Here is a 27,972-nt window from a genome sequence, read left to right as displayed (position 1 = left end):
CATTATCATCAATAGAACTTTCACACAATACAGTGTTAATTAGCATCACACAATGAAATATCTTAGGAAACAGACTTAATTAACACCTTAACAGTATGTGTCCCCACATTGAATGAATCACTCTATTATTGACCTGTTGGGTTCAGAATTAACCACCTGTAATATTTCAAGCTATCCTGCAATACATTGTGAATTATCATTATTGTCCCATCTCATGTAATTCAAGATATAATTTCTCAGTCATCCTATGCCCCTAGTGGACATAGGCTGACCCTAGACACAGGAGTCATTGGTGAAGCTGAACCAGGAGTACCCCGCATCCTTCAAGAGCCTCTGGGTCCCACGGGCCATTCCGTTACAGACGTCAATGGGAAGAAGGTTTACCTTCCAACATGACAATGACCCAAAGCACACAAAGAAATCACCACACAGTGGTTGAAGGAGAAAAAGGTGAATGTCCTTGCATGGCCTAATCAGAGCCCAGACTTAAACCCCATTGAAAATCTGTGGAATGACTTGAAGCCTGCAGTCCACAAACGATTACCATCTAATGTAACTGAACTTGAGCAGTTCTGTAAAGAAGAGTGGGGCAAATATTGCAAAGTCTAGATGTGCAATGTTGGTAGACATATATCCCAAAAGTAAAAATAAAAAAAACTGCGCCAACATAAATAAGACACAATCAAGTATTTGTAAGTGAAGAAAAAATGTCCAATAACTGTAATGATTAGAGAACAGACAGCACCCTGGTGCACTTGCAGACTGTGAACCACCACCACCACATGGACTGGGGCTTACCAGAAGGTAGCTAATTAACGGCATTCAACGAAATCCATAGCGGGATAACACGGGAGTAAGTATCACAGCGCAAGATGAATCTCCAGTCCCGGACAGGCTAGCAGCCGAATATGGTGTCCACAGCAGGATATATCAGAGTATAGCATGAAAGTACTTCTCAGTGACCATAGCTTGCAGCCCCTCGGTATACCATGTATGAAAAAGGAACATAGTGCATTAACGTATACAAAACAATTTATTAAAAAGATAAAACTTACTTACACAAGGACGTTTAAAAGCAGATGCCGGCCGGCATAAACAGGAGCCCTTCCTCCTCGTACAAACGCGGTGACGTCGCTGCAAGCCGTCGTCCCAGATGCGTTTCGTCATACGTTGACGTTCTCAATGGGGAATGGGCTCTGCAGTGATTCACCGCTATAAATATCCAAACCTCGCTTTGGTTACCAGGAACCGGAAATGCGAAAAACTCCATTTTGGATATGGGAAACCTATAGTCCGACCGCCGTAATTAAACAGGGGTTTTGAGGACTAGACAATTATTGCTGAAATATGAACAAATTGCAATAATAATAAACGAAGAAGTAATAACTACTAACTAGAATTACTTGATTTAATGAAGGTGGCCAAAAATGTGTAATAATACCCGTGACACATCGGGCTAGTGAATAAACCTCCTAATGGGGAATTACTATAACTACCGTATTTATCGGCGTATACGGTGCACTTTTTTGCCCTGAAAATCAGGGCAAAATCGTAGGTGCGCAATATATGCCGATACCCGCTTTCCTGCGCCGACATATACAGAGCGCAGTACACTCGTGTATAGTCGGCCAGTCTCGGCTCCTCTCGCGCTGAGGTCCTGGACGTACAGGACGTCAGCGCGAGAGTAGCCGAGCTGGCCCGACCATACACGAGTGTACTGCGCTCTGTATATGTCGGCGCAGTATTCAAACTCGGCGCGGGGAGGACGCCAGACCCGACAAGGCCGCCGATGGACGCCGCGCAAGACACCAAAACTAAGTACAAAAAATCTTTTTTCCACAGGAATTTCGGGCAACTTTAGGGGTGCACGCTATACCCCAATAAATACGGTATATAAAGTAAAGTGAGAATAAATACATATTATGCCCCTAGTGGGGATTTATGGAAATGACACCATAAATATCCCAAAAGGCTGGAATTTTTGGTGTTTATTAATCAAGGAAATTACATACAGAATAAACAATCCTGTTATAAGTATGACACAAAACTACATATACTAAAGGCTGGAATTAAAGCAAAAGGTGGTTTAACAAAATACTGAAACGAGGGGGTGATCCTTTTTCCAACTCAGTGATTCTGTTTTTTTTTTTTTTGCTTTTTCCTGACGTGTTATATCTTTAGCTTGGGTGTTAAGTAAATACAGTTAGATAAAACTGTATCTGTCTTCAGTTCAGGCTGCAAAGCAACAACAGGGGGAGGGGGGATTCTTTCCTATACCTACTGTACGTAGCCTGTAAAAAGTATTCACCTCCCTTGCAGAGATTTTCTATTCAGGATAAAAAAAAGCTTTAAAATCTAGTGCCATCAAAGGACACGATTGAAGGAGAGAGCAGAGTGACATATATGAGCTCATCGATCTTCTGCTTTCCCATTCACTGTCCAATTGTATAGGCCCTGTAGTTGCACATATGGTCAAAGTGGACATTAACATTCTTGTAGCGCCCAACAGAAGACCTTCCATGTAGCGTCTCATGTCTGCGGCTGGTCTGAGCATCGAGTGTTGGATAGAATCTGCCTTGTAGAAGATTGTTTGTCCATTAGGATCCAGGAAATTCCCCTTCTTTTAAGCTTTATTATGCATAATTGTAGCAAAGTGATATAATAAAGGTAACAGTATATAATTGTAGTGATATGGTAAGTTCCAATAAAGGTAACGTAGCGCAGCCTTGGTATGGGGATCGTGCTTTCACATGTACTTTTGGTAAGAGGGTTTCCATCTTGGATTACATTGTGTGTATTTAATGTCAGGTTCATAAGCCAATGGGTTTTCTCTTCATTCAGACTTCTCTAACTTGTTAAGAAAAGTAAAATTAAAAGCTTTTTGACAATTTAGGATTCTGGACAATGACCATTATTGGGAAGAGTACCCTGTTTGACCATTAGGAAAAGAGTACCCAATTGGACCATTGGGGGGGGGGGGGGAGAACCAAGTTAGCCATTATTTAAAAACGGAGAACTCAAGTTGGCCATTATTGGTAAAAGAGAGCTGAAGTTGATCCTAATTGGCAAAATAGAGCCCAGGTTGGTCATTATTGGCAAAAGAACAGAAGTTGACCATTCTTGGGAAATGAAAACCCGAGTTGACCGTTGCTGGGAAAGGCGAGCCCGAGCTGACCGTTGCTGGGAAAGGCGAGCCCGAGCTGACCGTTGCTGGGAAAGGCGAGCCCGAGCTGACCGTTGCTGGGAAAGGCGAGCCCGAGCTGACCGTTGCTGGGAAAGGCGAGCCCGAGCTGACCGTTGCTGGGAAAGGCGAGCCCGAGCTGGCCGTTACTGGGAAAGGCGAGCCCGAGCTGACCGTTGCTGGGAAAGGCGAGCCCGAGCTGACCGTTGCTGGGAAAGGCGAGCCCGAGCTGGCCGTTACTGGGAAAGGCGAGCCCGAGCTGGCCGTTACTGGGAAAGGCGAGCCCGAGCTGGCCGTTACTGGGAAAGGCGAGCCCGAGCTGGCCGTTGCTGGGAAAGGCGAGCCCGAGCTGACCGTTGCTGGGAGGAATAGTGCCCTATCATTGGTGTCAATGGGAGGAATAGTGCCCTATCATTGGTGTCGGTGGAAGGAATAGAGCCCTATCATTGGTGTCGGTGGAAGGAATAGTGCCCTATCATTGGTGTCGGTGGAAGGAATAGAGCCCTATCATTGGTGTCGGTGGAAGGAATAGTGCCCTATCATTGGTGTCGGTGGAAGGAATAGTGCCCTATCATTGGTGTCGGTGGAAGGAATAGTGCCCTATCATTGGTGTCGGTGGAAGGAATAGAGCCCTATCATTGGTGTCGGTGGAAGGAATAGTGCCCTATCATTGGTGTCGGTGGAAGGAATAGAGCCCTATCATTGGTGTCGGTGGAAGGAATAGTGCCCTATCATTGGTGTCGGTGGAAGGAATAGAGCCCTATCATTGGTGTCGGTGGAAGGAATAGAGCCCTATCATTGGTGTCGGTGGAAGGAATAGTGCCCTATCATTGGTGTCGGTGGAAGGAATAGTGCCCTATCATTGGTGTCGGTGGAAGGAATAGAGCCCTATCATTGGTGTCGGTGGAAGGAATAGAGCCCTATCATTGGTGTCGGTGGAAGGAATAGAGCCCTATCATTGGTGTCGGTGGAAGGAATAGAGCCCTATCATTGGTGTCGGTGGAAGGAATAGTGCCCTATCATTGGTGTCGGTGGAAGGAATAGAGCCCTATCATTGGTGTCGGTGGAAGGAATAGAGCCCTATCATTGGTGTCGGTGGAAGGAATAGAGCCCTATCATTGGTGTCGGTGGAAGGAATAGTGCCCTATCATTGGTGTCGGTGGAAGGAAGAGTGTCCTATCATTGGTGTCGGTGGAAGGAATAGTGCCCTATCATTGGTGTCGGTGGAAGGAATAGTGCCCTATCATTGGTGTCGGTGGGAGGAATAGTGCCTCATCTTTGGTGCCAGTAAGAGGAATAGTGCCCCAAGGGCCAGATAAAGGCAAGTAAAGGGCCACTATCACCCCGTGGGCTGCAGTTTAGAGGCCCTCAATATAGAGAATGCTGGACAGGTTGGTGCATAGAACAGGGTAATATGGTATGAGAAAAGACCATGTCCCCTTCCCCCTCAGAATCAGATCTGTGCGATATATAGGACACTGGTCAGGATGGAGCATAGAACAGGGTGTTTGAGAAGTCTGTGTCCCTGGCCCCCTTTCCTCTTGGCCCCTTAGCATTAGATTGGTGTGATGTAGAAGATGCCAGAATGGATCATAGAACAGGGTCAATTTGGTATTGGAGAAGACCATGTCCTTGGATTCCTTCCTCTGGCCCCTCATTAGATCAGTGTAATATGAGGATGCTGGGCAGGATTGAGCCTAGAACTGGGTACATTTTTTATTGGAGAAGACCATGTCCTTGGCCCCCTTTAGAAATGGATCCATGTGATGTAGAAGATGCTGGCCAGAATGGGGCATAGGCCCTTCAGCATTAGATCTGTGCTATGGATGGAACGCTGGTCAGCATCGAGCCTTGTGCGGTCTAAGGCCCCTTTCACGCGGATAGAATGGGGCTTTTAGCTGCGGATTTTCTAGTTTTCTACCGCAGATAAAAGCGCACAATGCTTTCCTATGGCCCCATTCACACACAGCGTTTAACTGCGATTTCGTTGCATGCGGTTTGGTGCAAATAGAAAAATAGGATTTTTGTACTCACCGTAAAATCCATTTCTCTGAGTTCATAGACGGACACAGCCTTCATTGACATTAGGGTTATGCTTCTTCCTACCAGGAGAGTTCTCCTGGTAGGAAGAAGCATAACCCTAATGTCAATGAAGGCTGTGTCCGTCTATGAACGGAAGAGAAAAATAGAATTGAATGCGTCCAGGTGCGATTTAGCGCAGCTATATGCACTTAACCGCAGGTAATCGCAGTCTTTTGTGTCAACTGCAGATAGCAGCGTGAGAAAAAAAAGAACAGGAAGCACATCATAATAATAAAAAAGGTTGCTATGGAAATGACTACCGCAGCTAAACGCGGCCGCATGTAACCGCAATGTACAAATGCAGCTAATCGCAGTGCCCAGAGCCTTGAATTTCACTGAAAATGTACATGCTTTTAATTGCGGCAAAACTGCCGTCCGTCTGAAAGGGGCCTAATACTGTTACCTGTTGGACACGTGGTTTGCATCTTGGGTGGTTTTCCTCTATTGAAGAAATCCTGCACTGTGCCCCCTCTGGCAAGTCATGGCATCGCAGCAGCCCGTTCTGTAAAACTCTGCCAATTATTGCACTACCTTTAGGGTCTTCTGTGTAGGTAGGGCGCCATTATCACTCATCTCGTGAGGTTTCCTGTATGCGGACAGCAGGACTTCTTTTCATCCAGACGTGTTCCTGGTGGGGTGGAGGCTCGGTCAGGCCCTGGCTGTATGTTGAATGTTGTATACATTATTATACATTTTTATTAAGGCCAGTGATGGTGAGATTGGGGTGTGGACGTGTAATGACCCAGCTTCTCTTTCCAGTGGCTCCGGACACAATCAACAACCATGTCAAGACCTGCCGGGAGGAACAGAAGAATCTACATTTCTTTGCCCCAGAGTATGGAGGTACGAGGGTCTACCCGGGTAATGCTGTGACCATACGTGGTCTGCCATGGGTAATGCTGTGTGAACAGACGTGGTCTGCCATGGGTAATACCGTGTGGCCACACACATGGTGTGCCCTGTGTAAGGCTGTGTGACCACACGTGGTCTGCCACGTTTAATGTAACATCTGATGACACCGCTTCTAATCCTATATGACTGCACATAATCCTCAATGTTTAATTCCCACCGTGTCCAGTTTTAGGACAGTGTGTGAAATAAGAACTGTCTGTGCTGTCTCTTACCATCCAATCTTTCTTTCTCCCCTTCAGTTTTCTTCTCAGGCAGGCAGTGAGTGACGTCCCTGAGCCATGCGTACACTGCCTGTTGCTGTGTGATCTGGGTGCAGCGCTCACTATGTCTAATATTTCTTTTCTAGAGGTGACCAATGTGACCACGGCGGTGGACATCTACTCCTTCGGGATGTGTGCGCTGGAGGTGAGGCGTAGTAGGCGGAAGAGACGCAGCTTGGTCCTCACATGGGCCTACAGTTTGTAAAAATTAAAAGTCAATGCATTGGAAGGGTGTGTCTGGCCTCCCACCCCTGACATGTTGCGTCCATATTCAGGCGGTGAAGAAAACGCTTAAAATCTCAAAAGGGAGCTGCGGTGGCTCAACGCGATTGGCACTGCGCTGACAAGCCATTGACCTCTGCAGCTAGGGGTTCGAATCCCGGTCTCGGCTACATGTGAATTGAGTTTGGTGGTCTCAGCACGGCTCCCGGTGGGTGTGCTATGCGAGGTAAGCCTGCGCTTAGTACGCCCACCCCCCTCCCACAAAAACCACCACACTTACACACGCACTCAATTGGGTTAACATGCACGCACTTTGACCACGCGGTTTCTAAAAAGAGAGGCAAAGGACTAACGGGGGTGGTTGAGCGGGCTAGATCCTCTCACTCCCTTATAGGGAGTCCCTCTGCCCCGTTGGGCTTCAAAGCGGAGCAGGTAGGACGGGCTGTGTGTGAGGACCCCCTCGCCATTGCCACCCGGGGCATGGAGAAAGGTGGCAGATTGCCTCTGGGGGAGGCCTGCCTACTCCCAATTCCTGCAGTCCGGCTCCTCTCTCGAGTACACGCACAAAATACACTTTAAAATACACTTTAAAAATAATTGACGTCATTCTATAAAATGAATCTTGGCCAATGATTGCCCAAATGAAACAGAATGGCGGATCATAGTAAGAATATGTTCCTGATCGCCATAGAGCAGCCTTCCCTCCCCTGTGTCTGTCTCAGTGTGCGGTCCTCTACCTTGGCCATCTTCTGCCTGGCATTGATGGTGCTGCCAAATTAGGAACCTAAATTGACCACACGGGTGCGGGATATCCTCCCGACCTTTCAATCCCTAGTGACCTGGGATGGGAGAGCTCCAGCTCAGTGTCCCGACCAGTAGTGAATGGCAGTGGCAGCTCACATATCTCCATTGCTTTCCTTTTAGGTAGATGCAATGCAGTAAGAAATAGGCTGCAGGGGAACTCCGCCATGGCATGACCTATGCCTGTCTACATTGCGGGTACCTGGGGGTTCTTTCTGACATCCCTTGGATGCTTTAATCTTGACACTGTGTGTTTCTACAGATGGCTGTGCTGGAGATCCAAGGAAATGGAGAATCGTCATATGTCCCTCAGGAAGCCATAAATAACGCCATCCAGTTTCTGGAGGATCCGCTGCAGAGGGTGAGTGCCTGGGGGGGGGGGGGAGAGTTAATACCATTCAGCAAGGTCCAGGGGGGTCATATAGTGGGGAGCCTGCAAGGCTGCAGAATGGATAATTGGGCAATCTAGGGGACCCCCTGTCAGATGGAACCATGCTAAGGTTACCCTCCCAGTCCAATTTTATTAACTGTCTGTCTGGTTTCTTACATATTTTGGGTCCTCCCCAACCATACCTTTTGACTGTCCCTGCCCTTTTGTGGGTGGTAATGTTTACCTTTGGTGTGTTCCAGCTCTTCCTGTTACATTCTCCATAATCTAAAATAAATATAAAATCCAGGAGGGATGACGGGAGCCCCTAATAATGGGCACAGAAGGTGTACAGACCCAGGAACTTGGCACAGGGATGGTGGGAGCGGGTGTGCAGAGCAGGGACCTCAGTGCAGGGATTCTGGGAGCGGGTGTGCAGAGCAGGGACCTCAGTGCAGGGATGCTGGCAGCGGGTGTGCAGAGCAGGGACCTCAGTGCAGGGATGCTGGCAGCGGGTGTGCAGAGCAGGGAACTCAGTGCAGGGATGGTGGGAGCAGGTGTGCAGAGCAGGGAACTCAGTGCAGGGATGGTGGGAGCGGGTGTGCAGAGCAGGGACCTCAGTGCAGGGATTCTGGGAGCGGGTGTGCAGAGCAGGGACCTCTGTGCAGGGATTCTGGGAGCGGGTGTGCAGAGCAGGGACCTCTGTGCAGGGATGCTGGCAGCGGGTGTGCAGAGCAGGGACCTCTGTGCAGGGATGCTGGCAGCGGGTGTGCAGAGCAGGGACCTCAGTGCAGGGATGCTGGCAGTGGGTGTGCAGAGCAGGGACCTCAATGCAGGGATGGTGGGAGCGGGTGTGCAGAGCAGGGATTCTGGGAGCGGGTGTGCAGAGCAGGGAACTCAGTGCAGGGATGCTGGCAGCGGGTGTGCAGAGCAAGGACCTCAGTGCAGGGATGCTGGCAGCGGGTGTGCAGAGCAGGGACCTCAGTGCAGGGATGCTGGCAGCGGGTGTGCAGAGCAGGGACCTCAGTGCAGGGATGCTGGCAGTGGGTGTGCAGAGCAGGGACCTCAGAGCAGGGATGCTGGCAGCGGGTGTGCAGAGCAGGGATGGTGGGACCGTTTGTACAGCTGTTGGGCCACAACTAATTCCCTGTTTCCGACACAGGAATTCATCCAGAAGTGTTTGGAAATTGACCCCAACACACGCCCGACTGCCCGTGAGCTCCTCTTCCACCAAGCTCTGTTCGAGGTTCCGTCTCTAAAATTACTGGCTGCGCACTGCATTGTGGGACACCAGCGTAAGTAATACTTTTTATGGAATACGGAATGACCCCCCCCTCCCCGGTAGTGTCAGTGGAGCTTACCCCCATGTCTCTCCTTTTCCACCGGCAGATATGATCCCGGAAAACGCTCTGGAAGAGATGACCAAGAACCGCGATATGAGCGCAGTCATGGCCGAGATAATGAACGCCGACCCTGAATGTAACCGGATGATGTGAGTGGTTGGAGTTTTGTATGGTAATATGTATGGGGGAGGGTTTAATGCTCCCCCGGAAAGGGATGGTGGTGGGTATGGGGGAGAGAGCGCCCCCTAGGAAGGATAGGATATATTCTAAACTGTCAAGTGCTTGGTAGAAGGGCAGGAGTGGACGTCTTTTATGCCTTATTTGTGGTTCAATGTTTTGCTAATTTCTTGATAAATATCCTCTGATCTGATTACACAATCTGTACATTTCTGTATAATGTGTGTGTGCGCCATCCTGACCACGCCATTTCTTCCTCCAGATACTCGCAGTCCCCGGCGCTGGAATTAGACAAGTTCCTGGAAGATGTCCGGTAAGGAGGGGATACGCCATCCGTGCGTGTGAATGTTTGATGGATGCGCTCCATGTACATACCACAAGATGGAGTGGGGGAGGGGATACATTCAGCTGTGTGGGTGCTGTACACGTGTCTACGGTATGCGTGTCATGTATGTTGTCGCTAGGCGTATGCGGTATATGGGCCTCTTTATGTGTGTGCGGTATATATGGCGTGTATTGGTCCTCTGTCATGTGGTCACTGATTCTCCCTGACCTCCAGGAACGGTATTTACCCCCTGACTGCCTTTGGGTTGCAACGTCCTCATCAGCCCCAGCAGGAGGTGGTGATATCTCCGGTGGTTCCACCATCAGTGAAGACCCCAACACCAGAGCCTGCAGAGTTGGAAACCCGGAAGGTGCGTTCTGGAGAAGCCTTGTCCATGTGTTTGTAGCCTTCTCTGTCTGCAGAGCTGACAATCTATTTCTCTGTCCTGTAGGTGGTTCAGATGCAATGCAACATCGAGACGGTGGAGGAGGGGGCCAAGCACCATGTAAGGGAACCGGGATGTTCTGTGCGTAGCTAGGTTCTAGTATTCTCCTCTGTGCCCTCTCCCCTTCTACTGCAAAAACCTCTCAATTCACCCCTGTAGGCTCTTCCCTTCAGTCCCCCCCCACACTTATTTTTATCCTTCTGGCCCGACCTCCGCCCTCTTGTGTCCCTTCAGTGCCCTCCTTCCCCCTTTCGTAGAGAGACTCCTCCACACCTCCACCAGCCCCACCTCTCCGGCCTTTTTTCTATGGTTCCTCCCTACCCTTTCCCTGCCGTAGAAAGCCTCACACCTTCCCACACCACCGGTGTCCAGGAAGTCCATGACATTCCTGTATCATACACCCAGAAATTGTCAGAATGCCCCTGGAATTCCTATCCCCTTCATCCCCATCACTTGGTATTTCACGTCCACATCAACAAGCAGAATTTATCTCTTTACCCTTCTTCCTATAGGTCTGTGTCCTCCCTTCTTCTCTTCTATAGGTCTGCGTCCTCCCCTCTTCTCTTCTATAGCTCTGTGTCCTCCCCTCTTCTCTTCTATAGCTCTGTGTCCTCCCCTCTTCTCTTCTATAGGTCTGTGTCCTCCCCTCTTCTCTTCTATAGCTCTGTGTCCTCCCCTCTTCTATAGCTCTGCGTCCTCCCCTCTTCTCTTCTATAGGTCTGCGTCCTCCCCTCTTCTCTTCTATAGCTCTGTGTCCTCCCCTCTTCTCTTCTATAGCTCTGTGTCCTCCCCTCTTCTCTTCTATAGCTCTGTGTCCTCCCCTCTTCTATAGCTCTGCGTCCTCCCCTCTTCTCTTCTATAGGTCTGCGTCCTCCCCTCTTCTCTTCTATAGGTCTGCGTCCTCCCCTCTTCTCTTCTATAGCTCTGTGTCCTCCCCTCTTCTCTTCTATAGCTCTGTGTCCTCCCCTCTTCTATAGCTCTGCGTCCTCCCCTCTTCTCTTCTATAGGTCTGCGTCCTCCCCTCTTCTCTTCTATGGCTCTGCGTCCTCCCCTCTTCTCTTCTATGGCTCTGCGTCCTCCCCTCTTCTCTTCTATGGCTCTGTGTCCTCCCCTCTTCTCTTCTATAGCTCTGTGTCCTCCCCTCTTCTCTTCTATAGGTCTGTGTCCTCCCCTCTTCTCTTCTATAGCTCTGTGTCCTCCCCTCTTCTATAGCTCTGCGTCCTCCCCTCTTCTCTTCTATAGGTCTGCGTCCTCCCCTCTTCTCTTCTATAGCTCTGTGTCCTCCCCTCTTCTCTTCTATAGGTCTGTGTCCTCCCCTCTTCTCTTCTATAGCTCTGTGTCCTCCCCTCTTCTATAGCTCTGCGTCCTCCCCTCTTCTCTTCTATAGGTCTGCGTCCTCCCCTCTTCTCTTCTATAGCTCTGTGTCCTCCCCTCTTCTCTTCTATAGCTCTGTGTCCTCCCCTCTTCTCTTCTATAGCTCTGTGTCCTCCCCTCTTCTATAGCTCTGCGTCCTCCCCTCTTCTCTTCTATAGGTCTGCGTCCTCCCCTCTTCTCTTCTATAGGTCTGCGTCCTCCCCTCTTCTCTTCTATAGCTCTGTGTCCTCCCCTCTTCTCTTCTATAGCTCTGTGTCCTCCCCTCTTCTATAGCTCTGCGTCCTCCCCTCTTCTCTTCTATAGGTCTGCGTCCTCCCCTCTTCTCTTCTATGGCTCTGCGTCCTCCCCTCTTCTCTTCTATGGCTCTGCGTCCTCCCCTCTTCTCTTCTATGGCTCTGCGTCCTCCCCTCTTCTCTAGCTCTGCGTCCTCCCCTCTTCTCTGGCTCTGCGTCCTCCCCTCTTCTCTGGCTCTGCGTCCTCCCCTCTTCTCTGGCTCTGCGTCCTCCCCTCTTCTCTGGCTCTGCGTCCTCCCCTCTTCTCTGGCTCTGCGTCCTCCCCTCTTCTCTGGCTCTGCGTCCTCCCCTCTTCTCTGGCTCTGCGTCCTCCCCTCTTCTCTGGCTCTGCGTCCTCCCCTCTTCTCTGGCTCTGCGTCCTCCCCTCTTCTCTGGCTCTGCGTCCTCCCCTCTTCTCTGGCTCTGCGTCCTCCCCTCTTCTCTTCTCTGGCTCTGCGTCCTCCCCTCTTCTCTGGCTCTGCGTCCTCCCCTCTTCTCTTCTCTGGCTCTGCGTCCTCCCCTCTTCTCTTCTCTGGCTCTGCGTCCTCCCCTCTTCTCTTCTCTGGCTCTGCGTCCTCCCCTCTTCTCTTCTCTGGCTCTGCGTCCTCCCCTCTTCTCTTCTCTGGCTCTGCGTCCTCCCCTCTTCTCTTCTCTGGCTCTGCGTCCTCCCCTCTTCTCTTCTCTGGCTCTGCGTCCTCCCCTCTCCACTTCTCTGGCTCTGCGTCCTCCCCTCTTCTCTGGCTCTGCGTCCTCCCCTCTTCTCTTCTCTGGCTCTGCGTCCTCCCCTCTTCTCTTCTCTGGCTCTGCGTCCTCCCCTCTTCTCTTCTCTGGCTCTGCGTCCTCCCCTCTTCTCTTCTCTGGCTCTGCGTCCTCCCCTCTTCTCTTCTCTGGCTCTGCGTCCTCCCCTCTTCTATTGGTGTGTGTTGTCCTCTATTGGTGTATGTCCCCTCTCTCCCTCCCCCCCTCTATTGGTCTGTGTCCTCTTCCTCCATCTCTTCTATTGGTCTGTCCCCTCCTCTGTTTTTTAATGTGATGGTTGTCTGTGTCTCCACAGCTGACTTTGTTCCTGAAGCTGGAAGACAAACTGAACCGACATTTAAGCTGTGACTTGTTACTCAGTGAGTACGGAGGGGGGATTTAATGTGATTACAATATGGGGTTCTGGAGCATATAATAGGGAGAAAGTTGTAGCATGATGGTTTGGGAACGGTGCCGTGACTGTAGTATTAAAGTGTGGGGGCAGGGTTCTGGAGTGTGCAGGGAAAGGAATAATTGTAGTAAGATGATTGAGTTTGGGTTTCTGGGGAAATGTGATTGTATTATGATGTGTGGGTGGGGGAAGGTTTTGTAGTGCAGGGCAAGTGGTGATTGTAGTATGATGGTTTGAGAGATTAAAGCAGGCTTTTGTATGACTCTTCATACCGGGTGTTTGTGGTATGACTCTTCTTTCTTTCCACAGATGAGAATATTCCGGAGTTGGCGGCAGAGTTGGTGCAATTGGGGTTTGTCAGTGAGGTGAGACTCTGTTCTAGGGAAGCCTACGATTGGGGACACTTTCCTGGGGATTTTCAGGAGAGTAAATAATTTGAGAAGAGAGTAGGCAGTATCAGTGAATGTGGGGGAAGGAAGGAGTAGGCAGGATCATTGGATGTGGGAAGGGCGGAGTAGGCGGGATCATTGGATGTGGGAAGGGCGGAGTAGGCGGGATCATTGAATGTGGGAAGGGCGGAGTAGGCGGGATCATTGAATGTGGGAAGGGCGGGATCATTGAATGTGGGAAGGGCGGGATCATTGAATGTGGGAAGGGCGGGATCATTGAATGTGGGAAGGGCGGGATCATTGAATGTGGGAAGGGCGGGATCATTGAATGTGGGAAGGGCGGGATCACTGAATGTGGGAAGGGCGGAGTGGGTAGGATCACTGAATGTGGGAAGGGCGGAGTGGGTGGCATCACTGAATGTGGGAAGGGCGGAGTGGGTGGCATCACTGAATGTGAGATGGGAGTAGGACAGCGATGGCGAACCTTGGCAACCCAGATGTTTTGGAACTACATTTCCCATGATGCTTGGGGCTCAGGGAATAAAAGAAGGAAGATTAGGTGATTTAGTATAGAAATTGTGAATTTTGGAAGGGAGTAGGAGGGGTCAGCAAATGTGGGAAGGGAGTAGGAGCTGTCAGTGAATGTGGGAAGGGAGTAGGGCGGGTCGGTAAAGAAAGGAAGACTGAGTGAGGTCCTTTTAGTATAGAAATAGAATTGGTATCCATAGAGAATAGAGTAGGAGCTGTCGGTGAATATGTTAAGCGAGTAGGAGGGGGGGGTCAGCGAATGTGGGAAGGGAGTAGGAGGGGGGGGTCAGCGAATGTGGGAAGGGAGTAGGAGGGGGGGGTCAGCGAATGTGGGAAGGGAGTAGGAGGGGGGGGTCAGCGAATGTGGGAAGGGAGTAGGAGGGGGGGTCAGCGAATGTGGGAAGGGAGTAGGAGGGGGGGTCAGCGAATGTGGGAAGGGAGTAGGAGGGGGGGTCAGCGAATGTGGGAAGGGAGTAGGAGGGGGGTCAGCGAATGTGGGAAGGAAGATTAGGAGAGGTCATTTTAGTATAGAAATAGAATTGGTATCCATAGAGAATAGAGTAGGCGGGGGTCTGTGAATGTGGGAAGGGAGTGGGCGGGATCTGTGAATGTGGGAAGGGAGTAGGAGGGGGGTCAGCGAATGTGGAAGGGAGTAGGAGGGGGGTCAGCGAATGTGGGAAGGGAGTAGGAGGAGGGTCAGCGAATGTGGGAAGGGAGTAGGAGGGGGTCAGCGAATGTGGGAAGGGAGTAGGAGGGGGGTCAGCGAATGTGGGAAGGAAGAAGATTAGGTGAGGTCATTTAGTATAGAAATAAAATTGGTATCCATATAGAATAGAGTAGGCGGGGTCTGTGAATGTGGGAAGGGAGTGGGCGGGTCTGTGAATATGGGAAGGAGGAGTAGATAATTTAATATGAAAATAGATTGGTGACCTTGGAGAATGTGGGAAGGCGGAGTCAGTAAATATGGAAGTGGGTGGTACCTGCGACATATGGGCATTTTATATGCGTAACGCCCGCCTTATTTGCCCCTTTCAGACCGACCAGAGCCGGCTCACCTGTTTACTTGAAGAAGCGTTCAGTAAATTCTTCTTCGCTCGGAATGGAAACATAGCGGCGGTGACGGTGTCCTCCTAGCAATCACAGAGTTCTGCCGTCACTGTATTGCTGCCAAGCCTCCACTCCGCACTTTATGGAGGTGTTCCCGGCTGCTGGCAGTTACCTCACCCTTTACATCCACCGCTAGGAGCGCCAGACTCTGCTGGGAATGGTGGCAGTTGCTCTGCCTTCTGTTTACACAAAGAAAACGTTAGGATAATGTCCGACACAAATGGCAGCGCCCCCTGGTGGAGGGGAGGGGTGACACATGGGAATGAACCAGATGGAGGCGTGTCTTCGTGCTGCAGCCCCTCCCACATATCTTCTCTGTTGTGTCATTGGGTGATGGGACATTGGTTTCTCTACGGCCCCCCGGCGGAGGCTTGCATCGCACCATACATTTCATCTAGTAACGGTTTAGCTCTGCCGCTGTAGTAGCGCCTCCTTGTGCTCAAGCCTTAGCTTATCTGTGTAATGTTTACAGCTGAGTGGGGAATCGGACGTTTTTGGATCCAGTGGCCTCATCCGTTCTCTGCCAGTGTCTCGGTGGAGTCAGGAAGCCATGTTGCGTTAGACGGTTGTTTTTTGAATGTTACAAGCAGAAAAACGGTTAAAGACGTTGCGTGTGTTTTGGCGCGATGGCGCGCCATAGGAGGAGACTTTGTCACGTATGTGAAGTAGGCGATGATGATGGTTATGGGTGTTGATGGTGGGCGGCTCAGTGGGCGTAGCTCCATTTCTCGCTAGAGGTGTGTCTGCACTTAAAAAACATTGACGGTTTGTGGCGTGGGTCACATGATGCGCACGCTGGATCATAGATTCGCCATGCTGTGAGGGGGGGGGGGGAGAGAACCCAACCTATACGATGCTCTTAGCTTTGCACACTATGAAGTAACCGAATTTCCTTACGTGATGTCTTTTTTTTTTGTAACTAATAAGTTTTTCGTTTTCATTTTTTTTTTTTTTTTTTTTCTTTAAATAAACTTGAAGTTTTGTTGTATTTAATTGTTGTGTCTTGGTCTATCTTTCACCTCGCCGACCTCCATCTCCCGACACCGCTAACTGGGAATTCAATGCAGATTTCAGGTGCTGCTCTGTAGGTTCTTCTATAGAAATCTTTGGAGGGAATTATCTGATGATCTGTAAGGTCCTTCCCTCAAAGTCTTTTGGGGGAATTATTTGATCTGTAGGTTCTTCCTTCCTTCATAGAAATCTCTGGAGGGAACTTTCTGATGATTTGCAGGTCCTTCCTCCATAGAAGTCTCCTTGTGGGAATTATTTGATGATCTGCAGGTCCTTCCTCCTATAAAAGTCTTGTTGGTGTGTACAAAAGTCCAAAGTACAAACACGCATGCTCGGAATTAATGCTCAGTAAACAAAACATTAGAAGGTGGCCAAAGGGTGGCGCTAAAGAGCTAAAAAAAAACATGTAGTATGTCACTATGTTTGTTGGCTGACAATTATTTGCCGTTTCTATGCAAGACAAATCCCTGGCTAAGCCCTTCAGACAAAAGTCCGAAGCGGTGTCCGGAAAATTCAATCGTGTGTACGAGGCTTTAGACTTGAGCTCTACACAAGAAAATGTTTGCTACAGGAGGTAAGGAGACAGTAAAACACGTGTAAAGGAGCTGATAGCTCCACCTTCTGGCTGGAAAAAAATGACAATATTCAAATCAATATTCTATATTTTTAATTTCTTTAGTCGTGTCCATAATAACAAATATAAATATGTACAATCAATATATATATTCTTTAAAAAAAATTCCATTGTGCAGATCAGGAGAACTCAGGGTTGGTCATTGGAAAGAGAAGCTGGTGTTGGGAAGACCTCCGCACCACTGACTGATGAACCTCAGGACGTCCTGACACTCGGGGCTGTGGCTGGTCTGGAAGCAGAATAGAAAGGATAAGTTGGAGGGGGTGGGGCATATCTAAAGGGCGGGAAAGCAAGTAAGGGAGGGAAAATCACCTTAATGGCCATGAGGAATTTATTCCAGTCTTCCTTGTTGGCGGCTTTCCCCGGCTGTTTAAATTCCACCTTATTCCTCAGGACTGGATACCCTGCAGACAGCCGAAAAAATAAATATTAAACTCTGAAAGCATATGATGACTCCTACAAGGATGATTCCAGCTGCTTCCTGATTCCCCGCTAGTAAGAGGTCATCATATACAATAATAGAGATCTCACCGGTGATCAGACACGGCAGGGAATGGACTCCACTGTTTGTAGCTTCAAGCGACCCTTCAAAGGTGCCTCGTTCATCCATTGGTAGAGTCTGCTCCACCTTCTGATCCATGGACACCGCCAACACCCACTCCTTAACCTCCTCCCGCTTATCCACCTGGCAGAGGAGAAACACCAAGTAATACAAGCTGTAAAGTGCAGACGGAGGGGTACAGCACAGAAAGAGGAAGGGAGACAGTGTGCAACAGAAGATCGGGGACAGTAGTAGTGCGCAGACCGTGGGGAAGAGAGAGGTACAGTGTAGACAGGAGGGAGGAAAGACAGTGGGCAAGAGAGCAGTAGAGTGCAAACAGTGGGGAGGAGACAATAGGGAAGAGAAGGCTGTAGAGTGCAGTGGAAAGAGGGGAGGAGGGGTAGAGCACAGACAGTGGGAAGGAAGGCGGGGGGAAAACAAAGAATGCAGGGAGGAGACAATGAGGAAGAGAGAGAGCAATAGAGTGCAGGCAGTGGGGATGAAAGAGCAGTAAAGTGCAGAGAGGGGAAGAGCAAGCACAAATCATAGGGATGAGGGAACAGTAGAGCGCAGAGGGAGGTGTACAGTGCAGATAGTGGGGAGGAGACAATGTGGAAAGAGAGAGGAGTAGAACACAGACAGTGGGGGAGTAGAGCACAGGCAGTGTGGGGGAGGAGGGAGTGGTAGAGCATAGACAGTGGGGGAGGGAGTGGTAAAGTGTATACAGTAGGTATGGAGGAATCGGTAGACAGTAGGTAAGGAGGGAGCGGTAGCACGCAGACAGTGGGGGAGTGGTAGAGCATAGAGAGTGGGGGATGGAGGGAGTGGTAGAGCGCAGACGGCGGGGGAAGGAGGGAGCGGTAGAGCGCAGACGGCGGGGGAAGGAGGGAGCGGTAGAGCGCAGACGGCGGGGGAAGGAGGGAGCGGTAGAGCGCAGACGGCGGGGGAAGGAGGGAGTGGTAGAGCGCAGACGGCGGGGAAAGGAGGGAGTGGTAGAGCGCAGACGGCGGGAAGCAGGAGAGGAAAAGAAAGGGCATTGTAGAGAGTGGTAGGTCAGGATTTCGTATGATATCCTCTACTCACCGGAACATGCTGTTTAGCAGGAAGCGGAACCTCAAATGGAATGTCTGTGTTTTGAAAATCTGAGTGGTCCAAGGCGTCCAGATTTCCTTCCTCAATTGCCTGGAGATGATGAAACGATTTAGAAAATACAATGGTGGACATGTATCTACTAATAGTTAGGAGAGATGTTCCTCCCAGCATATCACCTCATCTTTGGGATACTCACATCTACTAGGTCAAGGAATCTGTTCAGGAAGATGAAGGCCGCGCTCTGCCAGCCCATTCCCTGGAAAAACAACACAGAGACAGCTCACAGCAAGCTCAGCACCACTTAATGTCAGACCGCAGCTACAAAAAGCACCAAACATATCCAGGAAATGGAGATCAAATACAAGATCCTGGGGTAGTATTCCTGCTGTAATAAATGGAACTTTACCAAAAGATGATCTATAGAGATTGTCTTTGTGTGCTCAGAAATGAACCCCCCCTTCTAAGGTAGTCCACTGCTGTTTGTGTTACCATTGGCCATAAAAGTATCACACAAACCAATCCCACGTTATCTGTAGGAGGGTTCCATTAATGCTTGTGTCATGTGATGTTCCCCGCCACTCTCAGCTGATTTATAACACATATTACCTTGGCAGCCATTCCAGCCTCATAGAAAGCTTTGTCTGCAGGGAGCAGGTCGGTGTGACGCAGGAGCGAGATGCAGAGTTTAGCAGCTATCACATCCTGTAAGAAATATTGTCATCAGTGTCAGTGGTCCATGAGGAGACAATGAGACAGGAGCAGGTCTAGAGAAAGGACCAATGCTAAGGGTTAAAGGTAGACAGACAAGGGAGGAGAGGGAGAGAGACGAGGCAATGAAAAAACAGGAGAGGGAGAAAAAGGAGGCGGCTGAGGAGAGGGAGAAAGATGAGGCAGCAGAGGAGAGGAAGATGGAGAGAGACCAGGCGACAGAAGAGGAGAGAGACAAGGCGACAGAAGAGGAGAGGGAGAGAGACAAGGCGACAGAAGAGGAGAGGGAGAGAGACGAGGCAATGAAAAAACAGGAGAGGGAGAAAGATGAGGCAGCAGAGGAGAGGAAGATGGAGAGAGACGAGGCGACAGAAGAGGGGAGGGAGAGAGATGAGGCGGCACAAGAAGAGAGGGAGAAAAACCAGGCGACAGAAGAGGAGAGGGAGAGAGATGAGGCGGCAGAAGAAGAAGAGGAGAGAGACGAGGAGGCAGAACAAGAGAGGGAGAGAGACGAGGAGGCAGAAGAAGAGAGGGAGAGAGACGAGGAGGCAGAAGAAGAGAGGGAGAGAGACGAGGAGGCAGAAGAAGAGAGAAAAGAGGGAGAGAGACAAGGCGGCAGAAGAAGAGAGACGAGGAGGCAGAAGAAGAGAGGGCGAGAGACGAGGCGGCAGAAGAAGAGAGGGCGAGAGACGAGGCGGCAGAAGAAGAGAGGGCGAGAGACGAGGCGGCAGAAGAAGAGAGGGCGAGAGACGAGGAGGCAGAAGAAGAGAGGGCGAGAGACGAGGAGGCAGAAGAAGAGAGGGCGAGAGACGAGGAGGCAGAAGAAGAGAGGGCGAGAGACGAGGAGGCAGAAGAAGAGAGGGAGAGAGACGAGGAGGCAGAAGAAGAGAGGGAGAGAGACGAGGAGGCAGAAGAAGAGAGGGAGAGAGACGAGGAGGCAGAAGAAGAGAGAGAAGAGGGAGAGAGACGAGGCGGCAGAAGAAGAGAGACGAGGAGGCAGAAGAAGAGAGGGCGAGAGACGAGGCGGCAGAAGAAGAGAGGGCGAGAGACGAGGAGGCACAAGAAGAGAGGGCGAGAGACGAGGAGGCACAAGAAGAGAGGGCGAGAGACGAGGCGGCAGAAGAAGAGAGGGCGAGAGACGAGGCGGCAGAAGAAGAGAGGGCGAGAGACGAGGCGGCAGAAGAAGAGAGGGCGAGAGACGAGGAGGCACAAGAAGAGAGGGCGAGAGACGAGGAGGCACAAGAAGAGAGGGCGAGAGACGAGGAGGCACAAGAAGAGAGGGCGAGAGACGAGGAGGCACAAGAAGAGAGGGCGAGAGACGAGGAGGCACAAGAAGAGAGGGCGAGAGACGAGGAGGCAGAAGAAGAGAGGGCAAGAGACGAGGAGGCAGAAGAAGAGACGGCGAGAGACGAGGAGGCACAAGAAGAGAGGGCGAGAGACGAGGAGGCACAAGAAGAGACGGCGAGAGACGAGGAGGCACAAGAAGAGACGGCGAGAGACGAGGAGGCACAAGAAGAGAGGGCGAGAGACGAGGAGGCACAAGAAGAGAGGGAGCGAGACGAGGCGGCACAAGAAGAGAGGGAGAGAGAAGAGGCGGCCGAAGAAGAGAGGGAGAAAGAAGAGGCGACAGAAGAAGAGAGGGAGAAAGATAAGGCGACAGAGAAGAAGTGAGATGAGGTGCCGGAGAAGGAGAGAAACGAGGCAGCGGAGAAGGAGAGAAACGAGGCAGCGGAGAAGGAGAGAAACGAGGCAGCGGAGGAGGAGAGAAACAGGGCAGCAAAGGAGATGAGGAAGAGAGACGAGGAGAGGGAGATAGATGAGGTGGCAGAGAAGGAGAGATGAGGTGGCCGAGGAGAGAGATGAGGTGTTCTACCTGTAGAAGCAGCTCAATGTTATCCTATGTGTCCATGCACATTAGGACGTTTAGAGGCATATTTTGAGCTCAACGTTTAGAGGTAGAAAAAAAAACCCTTCTGGTTTACGTTTCTGATTGGCGCTCACTGACAGAAAAAACATAAAACTCTCCTAAACTTTGTACAAAAAATGCTCTATATGAGCGTTAGGGTGTGAGAAGAGTAGACAATGAACGCAAGAGAATATGAGAGAAAAGGGAACAAAGAAAAACTTAGAGATCGTAGAATAGCAGAACTATACCAGGGAGGACATAGATGAGACAGTAAGATCAGTAAAAGGACGTTCACAGTACTTGTCCCCATACTTACCAGAGATTGCACCCCCTGTGATGCAGAACGGGTGGAGTAATAATGAGCAATCAGCATCATAAGCTCAAACTCTTGGTGTGCTGGAGAATTCACCTCACTGGATTTGACCAGGTTCTCACACTGCCAAACAGAATAAGCACCGTTATCACCCCAGATTAGATACCCAATTTTCTCCAGTCTACGGTCAATGGACCTCCTTCCCAGTCTACGGTCACTGGACCCCCTTCCCAGTCTACGGTCACTGGACCCCCTTCCCAGTCTACGGTCACTGGACCCCCTTCCCAGTCTACGGTCGCTGGACCTCCTTCCCAGCTTCCCAGTCTACGGTCACTGGACCTCCTTCCCAGCCTACGGTCGCTGGACCTCCTTCCCAGCCTACGGTCGCTGGACCTCCTTCCCAGCCTACGGTCGCTGGACCTCCTTCCCAGCCTACGGTCGCTGGACCTCCTTCCCAGCCTACGGTCGCTGGACCTCCTTCCCAGCCTACGGTCGCTGGACCTCCTTCCCAGCCTACGGTCGCTGGACCTCCTTCCCAGGCTACGGTCGCTGGACCTCCTTCCCAGCCTACGGTCGCTGGACCTCCTTCCCAGCCTACGGTCACTGGACCTCACTCCCCCCTGCTTACTGAACTATGAGCATTTCTATGTACCACCATCCAGAAATATTGTCATTGCTACACACAAAAGCTGCACTGGAGCTCTCACCAGGGAGTAGAGCAGGCCCCGCAGGTTCGCCCAGGTGTGGTAAACCTCTGCACAGTTCATGCCCTCTGCATTCACCATCTCCACGAACATCCGCTTGTAAATGTTGAAATTCTGTGAATGCAAGAAACAGAGAGCTCAACCCTTATACATTACCATCACTCTGTGTTATTGAGAATTACAGATTACACAGCCATAGCCTCCCTGCTGGATTTAGAGTCAGATTTATACTTCATGCCACCTCCGTTCCAAGTGGGCTGATAATGTGCCAACCTAATGAGATATCATTGGCACAGAAGGGCTGGCTAGGGCCATTGGAGCCAGTTAGGACACACTGTCCCCCTGCTCTGCTAGCATGTGAATGTCATTATCTATTTACAATGGCATCTGAAAAGTGGGTGGATATATTAGGCAGCAAGTGAACATGTTGTCCCTAAAGTTAATGTTGAAAGCAGAAAAAATGGACAAGTAAGGATTTAAGCGACTGACACGAGCCAAATTGTAATGGCTGGACGACTGGGTCAGAGCAACTTCAAAACTGCAGCTCTTGTGGGATGTTACTGGTCTGCAGTGGTCAACTTACCAAAGGTGGTCCAAGGAAGGAAAACTGGCGACAAGGTCATAAGTGGCCAAGGTTTATTGATGGAGGGGGGGAGGAAAGGCTGCCCCATGTAGTCAAATCCAATAGAGTAGCTACTAGAGCTCAAGTTTCTGAAAAAGTGAATGCTGGTTCTGATACAAAGGTGTCACAACAGACAATGCACCTACAACGGGCACGTGAGCATCAGAACTGGACCACCGAGCAATGGAGAAGGTGGCCTGGTCTGACGAATTCCACAACGGTTTGAGGAACACAACAGGTTTGAGGTGTTGAACTGGCCTAATAGGGAAGGTGGCCTGGTTTGACGAATTCCACAATGGTTTGAGGAACACAACGGGTTTGAGGTGTTGACCTGGCCTTCAAATAGAGAAAGTCGCCTGGCCTGACGTGTTTCTCAAACCATTGTGGAATTCATCAGACCAGGCCACCTTCCCTTTTTGAAGGCCAGGTCAACACCTCAAACCGTTGTGTTTCTCAAACCATTGTGGAATTCAACGGTTTGAGGTGTTGACCTGGCCTTCAAAAAGGGAAGGTGGCCTGGTCTGATGAATTCCACAATGATTTGAGAAACACAACGGGTTTGACACAAGTGTTGACTTGGCCTTCAAAATGTGGAATATGCAGGAAAAACCAAGTCTGACCCATGGAGGCCCCACCCCACAACTTACAGGACTTAAAGGATTTGCTACCAACAGCTTGGTGCCAGATAACACAGCATACCTTCAGAGGTCTAGTGGAGTCCATGCCTTGACGGGTTATGGTGGGTGGTCAGAAGATTATGGCTGATCGGTGCATACAAGAACAAACCCAGGCACGCCAGAAATCCACATAAAATACAACAAATACAATGTGAGCAATCTGGAGGAAGTAAAAGTGAAATTACCTGAGGGAAGGCTGGAGCTCCGTGCTGGACATAGAGGGACAAGGCCTTCTCCCAGCTGCCTTCTTTGATGAGGTGAGTGGCGAAAAGGGCCACGTACTTGTGCAGGACTTTATAATTCTGCAAGAGAAATACATGGGGTCAGGGGATGTTCCTATACAGCAGAGACCTCTGACAGAACAACAGGGGATGGATTTCTTAGGAATTGTTCCACAGACCCAGGGTCTTCAATGTTCACACACACAGACCGAGGGTCTTCAATGTTCCCACACACAGACCCAGGGTCTTCAACGTCCCCGCACACAGACCCAGGGTCTTCAACGTCCCCGCACACAGACCCGGGGTCTTCAACATGCCCGCACACAGACCCGGGGTCTTCAACATGCCCGCACACAGACCCGGGGTCTTCAACGTCCCCACACACAGACTCACGGTCTTCAACGTCCCCACACACAGACTCACGGTCTTCAACGTCCCCACACACAGACTCACGGTCTTCAACGTCCCCACACACAGACTCACGGTCTTCAACGTCCCCACACACAGACTCACGGTCTTTAACGTCCCCACACACAGACCCACGGTCTTAAACGTCCCCACACACAGACCCACGGTCTTCAACGTCCCCACACACAGACCCACGGTCTTCAACGTCCCCACACACAGACTCACGGTCTTCAACGTCCCCACACACAGACTCACGGTCTTCAACGTCCCCACACACAGACTCACGGTCTTCAACGTCCCCACACACAGACTCACGGTCTTCAACGTCCCCACACACAGACTCACGGTCTTCAACGTCCCCACACACAGACTCACGGTCTTCAACGTCCCCACACACAGACTCACGGTCTTAAACGTCCCCACACACAGACCCATGGTCTTCAACGTCCATACACACAGACCCAGAGTCTTCAATGTCTACATACATAGACCCCGGGTCTTCAATGTCCATACATACAGACCTTGAATCTTCATGTCCACAAACTGCCCCTGGGTCTCCATGCTCCAGTCTAAACGGGGCACTCTTTCTCCCACTGACACAAACAATAGGGTACTATCCTCCCCAGACAACAACAATAGGGTACTATCCTCCCCACAGACACCAACAATAGGGTACTATCCTCCCCACAGACACCAACAATAGGGTACTATCCTCCCCACAGACACCAACACCAACAAAGGGGTACCTTTTCTCCACTGAAACCAACAATTGAGCACTATTTCTCCCACTGACACTAACCCGCAGGGTGCTCTTTCCCCCACTGACACCAACAATGGAGCACTATTTTTCCTACTGACACCAACAATGGGTTACTATCCTCCTTACTAACACCAATGAAGAGGTACAATTTTTCCCACTGACACCGACAATGGGGCATTGCGCCTGCGTCTCCCCATCCATACACTGCCCCTGGGTCTACACCACCATAGACAGACCCTGAGTCTTTCCATCTATACATAGTCCCCGAGTCTTCCTGTGTATTATTTTTTCTTACCTGTTTAGCCGCTATCTCTATACACCTCTCCCATTGTCCGCGCTCTGCGTACATATCAAGACCAGCCACAACATCGACTCCAACCAACTGTTGAATAACAGAGAGATCAGTATTAGGAGGCAAGGGGAGTTCAATAGGAAAGATAGGCAGATTAATATAGAGGAGTAATATTAGGGGGTATGGGGAGTTCATATGTGGGTTGCACAGCTTGGGGGAATGAAGGGCAAACTGGAATAGAGGGGCATTATAAGGGGGGGTACGGGGAGTTTGCATGGGTGCCGTACAGCATGGAGGGACAGATAGTGACAGAGGATGAGTAGATTGGGATAAAGGGGCATTACCAGAAGTAAGGGAAGTACTTTAACAAATTGCTGCAATAGAGGAAGCCAAGTTGGAGGTAATAGGAGCACAGGATATCAGAGAAATATGTGCAGGTGGCTGAATAGTAATTATATGATTAGTGGCAGAAACATCAACATCATCTCACCGAATCTACTTTTCCCTGATTCTTCAGATGGTCCTTGTATCGGTCATTCACATACTGCTCATACCTAAAATAACGAGGAGAGAGTGTGACACATTGACACCAGACCTCAGGCTGTATATTCGAGGGTACCAAGTTATAGGAGATTCCCTTTAGGCCCCCTTTGATGGGGATGGTAATCACAGAACAGTGGCCACCCCAGAGCTGAGTGCAGGAGGATGAAAATGGCAGAAATGTGGACTCCCCAGGATGGCGATGGGGACTGTTATCAAATCAAGAACCTAGGATAATATTAAGGAGCTGTAAATACAGGAAGAGTCCTGGGATTAAGATAGGGGGCTGGTATTGCATGGTTTTGGTGACCATTGACTAGAGGTCAACTTCCAGAACGATGTAGGACAGGTAAACCCTGAAATAAAAATGGTGGTAACCTCAGGTCACCTTCCATAAACCTGTAAGACTGCAGAACCCTGTGATGAAGGTGTAGGGCTGTCATTACATGACCGTGGTGCAGTGGCTTCACTAAGGGGGGCCAGAGGGGGCCCTGGCCCCGCCCAACATTATGCTGTGCCTCACCATGTGCCCCCCCCAATTAAAACACCTTTTGTTTCTATATATATATATATATATATATATATATATATTATATATATATATATATATATATATATAAATCTTGTGTGTCCCGCATCTTGCTCGGGTCACTGCCGAGTTGACACAAGCTCTCCTGAGAGGCAGAGCATCCCTGACAGCTCCTGAGGGGGATTTTTCCCCCTCCCTCTCGTGACTCCTGACCTGCGGGCATCCACTAGAGCCCTGGTGTCCAACCTGTGGCCCGAGGGTTGCATGCGGCTCTTTGGTATATGACGTGTGGCCCTCAGACCTTCATTAAAGTAATGGTATTGATCTCTACTAGCCTTATGTAACATGTTTTCAGTTTCATATTGTCTTCTGTAGCCAACAATGTAGCCTGTCCACATTCTCTAACCCTCAATTCCTCTATTAGGTCTAGTTTCTGACAGTCCTCTCAGGCATTACATATATTGAACATTATGTGTGGCCCTTTGGTGATGTCAGGGGCTGCATTGGTGGCCCCCTATACCTCATAAGTTGACAACCACTGCCCTAGAGATAAAGAATTACAGACATTTGGAAGGTAGGTCTCTGGATATTCATGGAGATTGGTGACCTTGGGCCATCTATCAGAGATCTATAGGATTACAGAAGTTTGGGGTGTAGGTCTCTGGATATTCACGGAGATTGGTGACCTTGGGTCAGAGATCTGTAGGGTTACAGAAGTTTGGGGTGTAGGTCTCTGGATATTCACGGAGATTGGTGACCTTGGGTCGGAGATCTGTAGGATTACAGAAGTTTTGGGTGTAGGTCTCTGGATATTCACAGAGATTGGTGACCTTGGGTCGGAGATCTGTAGGATTACAGAAGTTTTGGGTGTAGGTCTCTGGATATTCACTAAGATTGGTGACCTTGGGTCAGAGATCTGTAGGATTACAGAAGTTTTGGGTGTAGGTCTCTGGATATTCACTAAGATTGGTGACCTTGGGTCAGAGATCTGTAGGATTACAGAAGTTTGGGGTGTAGGTCTCTGGATATTCACCGAGATTGGTGACCTTGGGTCAGAGATCTGTAGGATTACAGAAGTTTGGTGTGTAGGTCTCTGGATATTCACGGAGATTGGTGACCTTGGGTCAGAGATCTGTAGGATTACAGAAGTTTGGGGTGTAGGTCTCTGGATATTCACTGAGATTGGTGACCTTGGGCCAGAGATCTGTAGGATTACAGAAGTTTGGGGTGTAGGTCTCTGGATATTCACTAAGATTGGTGACCTTGGGTCGGAGATCTGTAGGATTACAGAAGTTTGGGGTGTAGGTCTCTGGATATTCATGGAGATTGGTGACCTTGGGTCAGAGATCTGTAGGATTACAGAAGTTTGGGGTGTAGGTCTCTGGATATTCACGGAGATTGGTGACCTTGGGTCGGAGATCTGTAGGATTACAGAAGTTTGGGGTGTAGGTCTCTGGATATTCACTGAGATTGGTGACCTTGGGTCAGAGATCTGTAGGATTACAGAAGTTTGGGGTATAGGTCTCTGGATATTCACGGAGATTGGTGACTTTGAGCCAGAGATCTGTAGGATTACAGAAGTTTGGGGTGTAGGTCTCTGGATATTCACTAAGATTGGTGACCTTGGGTCGGAGATCTGTAGGATTACAGAAGTTTGGGGTGTAGGTCTCTGGATATTCACGGAGATTGGTGACCTTGGGTCAGAGATCTGTAGGATTACAGAAGTTTGGGGTGTAGGTCTCTGGATATTCACGGAGATTGGTGACCTTGGGTCGGAGATCTGTAGGATTACAGAAGTTTGGGGTGTAGGTCTCTGGATATTCACTGAGATTGGTGACCTTGGGTCAGAGATCTGTAGGATTACAGAAGTTTGGGGTGTAGGTCTCTGGATATTCACAGAGATTGGTGACCTTGGGTCGGAGATCTGTAGGATTACAGAAGTTTGGGGTGTAGGTCTCTGGATATTCACTGAGATTGGTGACCTTGGGTCAGAGATCTGTAGGATTACAGAAGTTTGGGGTATAGGTCTCTGGATATTCACGGAGATTGGTGACTTTGAGCCAGAGATCTGTAGGATTA

The 27,972-nt window shown here is 50.0% G+C and overlaps 2 protein-coding genes across 5 annotated transcripts in view; one reads left to right on the top strand and one right to left on the bottom strand.

The window, feature by feature from the left end:
- The window catches only part of NRBP1 (nuclear receptor binding protein 1), a 49,971-nt gene extending 34,025 nt beyond the window's left edge, over window positions 1-15,946 (top strand). For 2 of the 4 annotated variants that reach the window (XM_040347994.1, XM_040347996.1), the window contains 11 exons: window positions 6,023-6,106; window positions 6,522-6,580; window positions 7,721-7,819; window positions 8,988-9,120; window positions 9,215-9,317; window positions 9,608-9,658; window positions 9,905-10,040; window positions 10,122-10,196; window positions 12,816-12,879; window positions 13,221-13,276; window positions 14,864-15,946. In XM_040347994.1, coding sequence (XP_040203928.1) covers window positions 6,023-6,106; window positions 6,522-6,580; window positions 7,721-7,819; window positions 8,988-9,120; window positions 9,215-9,317; window positions 9,608-9,658; window positions 9,905-10,040; window positions 10,122-10,196; window positions 12,816-12,879; window positions 13,221-13,276; window positions 14,864-14,962 — 959 coding nt within the window. In that variant the 3' untranslated portion in view covers window positions 14,963-15,946. The remainder of the gene's footprint in view (window positions 1-6,022; window positions 6,107-6,521; window positions 6,581-7,720; window positions 7,820-8,987; window positions 9,121-9,214; window positions 9,318-9,607; window positions 9,659-9,904; window positions 10,041-10,121; window positions 10,197-12,815; window positions 12,880-13,220; window positions 13,277-14,863) is intronic. The other 2 variants (XM_040347995.1, XM_040347997.1) reach the window with 1 other exon arrangement.
- A 652-nt stretch (window positions 15,947-16,598) lies between these two features.
- The window catches only part of IFT172 (intraflagellar transport 172), a 105,507-nt gene continuing 94,133 nt past the window's right edge, over window positions 16,599-27,972 (bottom strand). Inside the window, exons 38-48 of the mRNA XM_040347993.1 lie at window positions 25,315-25,378; window positions 24,828-24,914; window positions 23,329-23,445; window positions 21,848-21,958; window positions 21,144-21,263; window positions 18,820-18,915; window positions 18,410-18,469; window positions 18,205-18,303; window positions 17,112-17,265; window positions 16,893-16,984; window positions 16,599-16,809 (exon numbers count right to left, since the gene is read on the bottom strand). Of these exons, the coding sequence (XP_040203927.1) occupies window positions 16,720-16,809; window positions 16,893-16,984; window positions 17,112-17,265; window positions 18,205-18,303; window positions 18,410-18,469; window positions 18,820-18,915; window positions 21,144-21,263; window positions 21,848-21,958; window positions 23,329-23,445; window positions 24,828-24,914; window positions 25,315-25,378 (1,090 nt within the window). The 3' untranslated portion in view covers window positions 16,599-16,719. The remainder of the gene's footprint in view (window positions 16,810-16,892; window positions 16,985-17,111; window positions 17,266-18,204; window positions 18,304-18,409; window positions 18,470-18,819; window positions 18,916-21,143; window positions 21,264-21,847; window positions 21,959-23,328; window positions 23,446-24,827; window positions 24,915-25,314; window positions 25,379-27,972) is intronic.

This window comes from Rana temporaria, chromosome 4 (assembly GCF_905171775.1).
Source record: "Rana temporaria chromosome 4, aRanTem1.1, whole genome shotgun sequence".
NCBI classification, from domain to species: domain Eukaryota; kingdom Metazoa; phylum Chordata; class Amphibia; order Anura; family Ranidae; genus Rana; species Rana temporaria.
This window is presented reverse-complemented; position numbering and strand designations above follow the sequence as displayed.